Here is a 2,399-nt window from a genome sequence, read left to right as displayed (position 1 = left end):
CCACCTGGTGCGGTCTCCGGGCGTTCGGGTCGTGGCTCCGCCCACTGCCGCCCCGCAGCCGGCTTCCTACACATCTCTTTAAAGGGCAGCCTGAGCGGCCACCGAGGCTCGGAAATACTACGTAGTTTTCGTTCTCAGAAGCAGCTGTTTGTGCGCAAGCGCCCCCTTCTTCTTTTCGCTTCGCTGGCTTCAAGGACCTTCTCCCAAACTGCTAATATATTTCTTCATCCATTAATTAAAGGTCTATTGATTCATGCTATTTGCTAGTAGTGTGTGAAGTCAACGAACAAGACTGAGTCTTTGCCCTTGAGACGTGTACACTCTACCCAGAGACAAGTTCTAAGCACAGAAAACAAGTAATTTTATAAGAACATCATAGGGCAGTTGTTCTCCAGATGAGTTCAGATTAAAGAGGACCCTTGAGCCGGTGAGATCGCAGAAAGCTTTTATCACCCACCCCTTCAGAGGTGGTCGAGATTATTTACCCCTATTAGGTTTCACGTGTGGTGGTGGACTCGGTATGAACATCAAATTGAACATTTATTGAGCTTTCCTCAACAATCTTTCACTTTCGTTGAAGTGAATCAGATTATTAAAGGCAAAATGAGATTCTCATTGTAAGCGGGGACAATATAACTGTTGAAAAGAGAGCTGAGCCAGTTGGTAAAATGGTAAGAATTAGGAGAGGGATGGAAAAAAAGATCCTTCTACAAAGTTAGAAATTGAGCCTCATGTTGAGTAAATATTTGTTGGCTGAATGAATGATGGTAAGAGTTCATTGAAGGGGCCTGCGCTGCCTTTTTTTGGGGGGGGGGTATCGATTTTATTTTATAGTGAAAGAGTTACCCACAATCACCACCACTACTCAAACACATTTTGATGCACTGTAACATACAATTAACATTTATTATTATAAATAATTCAAACATAAACAAAAGCAGAATATTATAATGATACCCAATATAACTAGCGTCTGAACTCAAGATTGAATAAGATTTGTCTATACTTTTTTAAATTACACTTTAAGTTTTAGGGTGCATGTGCACAAAGTGCAGGTTTGTTACATATGTATACATGTGCCATGTGGGTGTGCTGCACCCATTAATTCATCATTTACATTAGGTATTTCTCCTAATGCTATCCCTCCCCACTCCCCCTACTCACAACAGGCCCCAGTGTGTGATGTTCCCCACCCTGTGTCCAAGTGTTCTCATGGTTCAATTCCCACCTATGAATGACAACATGTGGTGTTTGGTTTTTTGTTCTTGCGATAGTTTGCTCAGGATGATGGTTTCCAGCTTCATCCATGTCCCTACAAAGGACATGAATTCATCCTTTTTTATGGCTGCATAGTATTCTATGGTGTATATGTGCCACATTTTCTTAATCCAGTCTATCATTGATGGACGTTTGGGTTGGTTCCAAGTCTTTGCTATTGTGAATAGTGCCACAATAAACATACGTGTGCATGTATCTTTATAGTAGCATGATTTATAATCCTTTGGGTATATACCCAGTAGTGGGATGGCTGGTTCTAATGGTATTTCTAGTTCTAGATCCTTGAGGAATCGCCACTGTCTTCCACAATGGTTGAACTAGATTACACTACCACCAACAGTGTAAAAGTGTTCCTATTTCTCCATATAGGAAAGTGCTCCTTTCCAGCATCTGTTGTTCCCTGACTTTTTAATGATCGCCATTCTAATTGGTGTGAGATGGTATCTCACTGTGGTTTTGATTTGCATTTCTCTGATGACCAGTGATGATGAGTATTTTTTCACGTGTCTGTTGGCTGCATAAATGTCTTCTTTTGAAAAGTGTCTGTTCATATCCTTTGCCCACTTTTTGATGGGGTTGTTTGATTTTTTCTTGTAAATTTAAGTTCTTTGTAGATTCTGGATATTAGCCCTAGGTCAGATGGGTAGATTGCAAAAAATTTCTCCCATTCTGTAGGTTGCCTGCTCACTCTGATGGCAGTTTCTTTTGCTGTGCAGAAGCTCTTTAGTTTAATTAGATCCCATTTGTCTATTGTGGCTTTTGTTGCCATTGCTTTTAGTATTTTAGTCATGAAGTCCTTGCCCATGCCTATGTCTTGAATGGTATTGCCTAGGTTTTCTTCTGGGGTTTTTATGGTTTTAGGTCTAACATTTAAGTCTTTAATCCATCTCAAATTAATTTTTGTATAAGGTGTAAGGAAGGGATCCAGTTTCAGCTTTCTACATATGGCTAGCCAGGTGTCCCAGCAGCATTTATTAAATAGGAAATCTTTCCTCATTTCTTGTTTTTGTCAGGTTTGTCAAAGATCAGATGGTTGTAGATGTGTGGTGTTATTTCTGAGGCCTCTGTTCTGTTCTGTTGGTCTATATCTCTGTTTTGGTGCCAGTACCATGCTGTTTTGG

At 40.4% G+C, this 2,399-nt stretch overlaps 1 protein-coding gene across 1 annotated transcript in view; it reads right to left on the bottom strand.

Moving 5' to 3' along the window:
* The window catches only part of GCLM (glutamate-cysteine ligase, modifier subunit), a 21,499-nt gene extending 21,425 nt beyond the window's left edge, over positions 1 to 74 (bottom strand). The window contains exon 1 of the mRNA XM_011991522.1: positions 5 to 74. Within this exon, the coding sequence (XP_011846912.1) occupies positions 5 to 74 (70 nt within the window). The remainder of the gene's footprint in view (positions 1 to 4) is intronic.
* Positions 75 to 2,399: the final 2,325 nt, after the last annotated feature.

Source organism: Mandrillus leucophaeus, unplaced genomic scaffold, assembly GCF_000951045.1.
Source record: "Mandrillus leucophaeus isolate KB7577 unplaced genomic scaffold, Mleu.le_1.0 Scaffold397, whole genome shotgun sequence".
In the NCBI taxonomy this organism is placed as follows: domain Eukaryota; kingdom Metazoa; phylum Chordata; class Mammalia; order Primates; family Cercopithecidae; genus Mandrillus; species Mandrillus leucophaeus.
The sequence above is the reverse complement of the archived record's forward strand: the minus strand, read 5'-3'. Positions and strand labels throughout refer to the sequence as shown.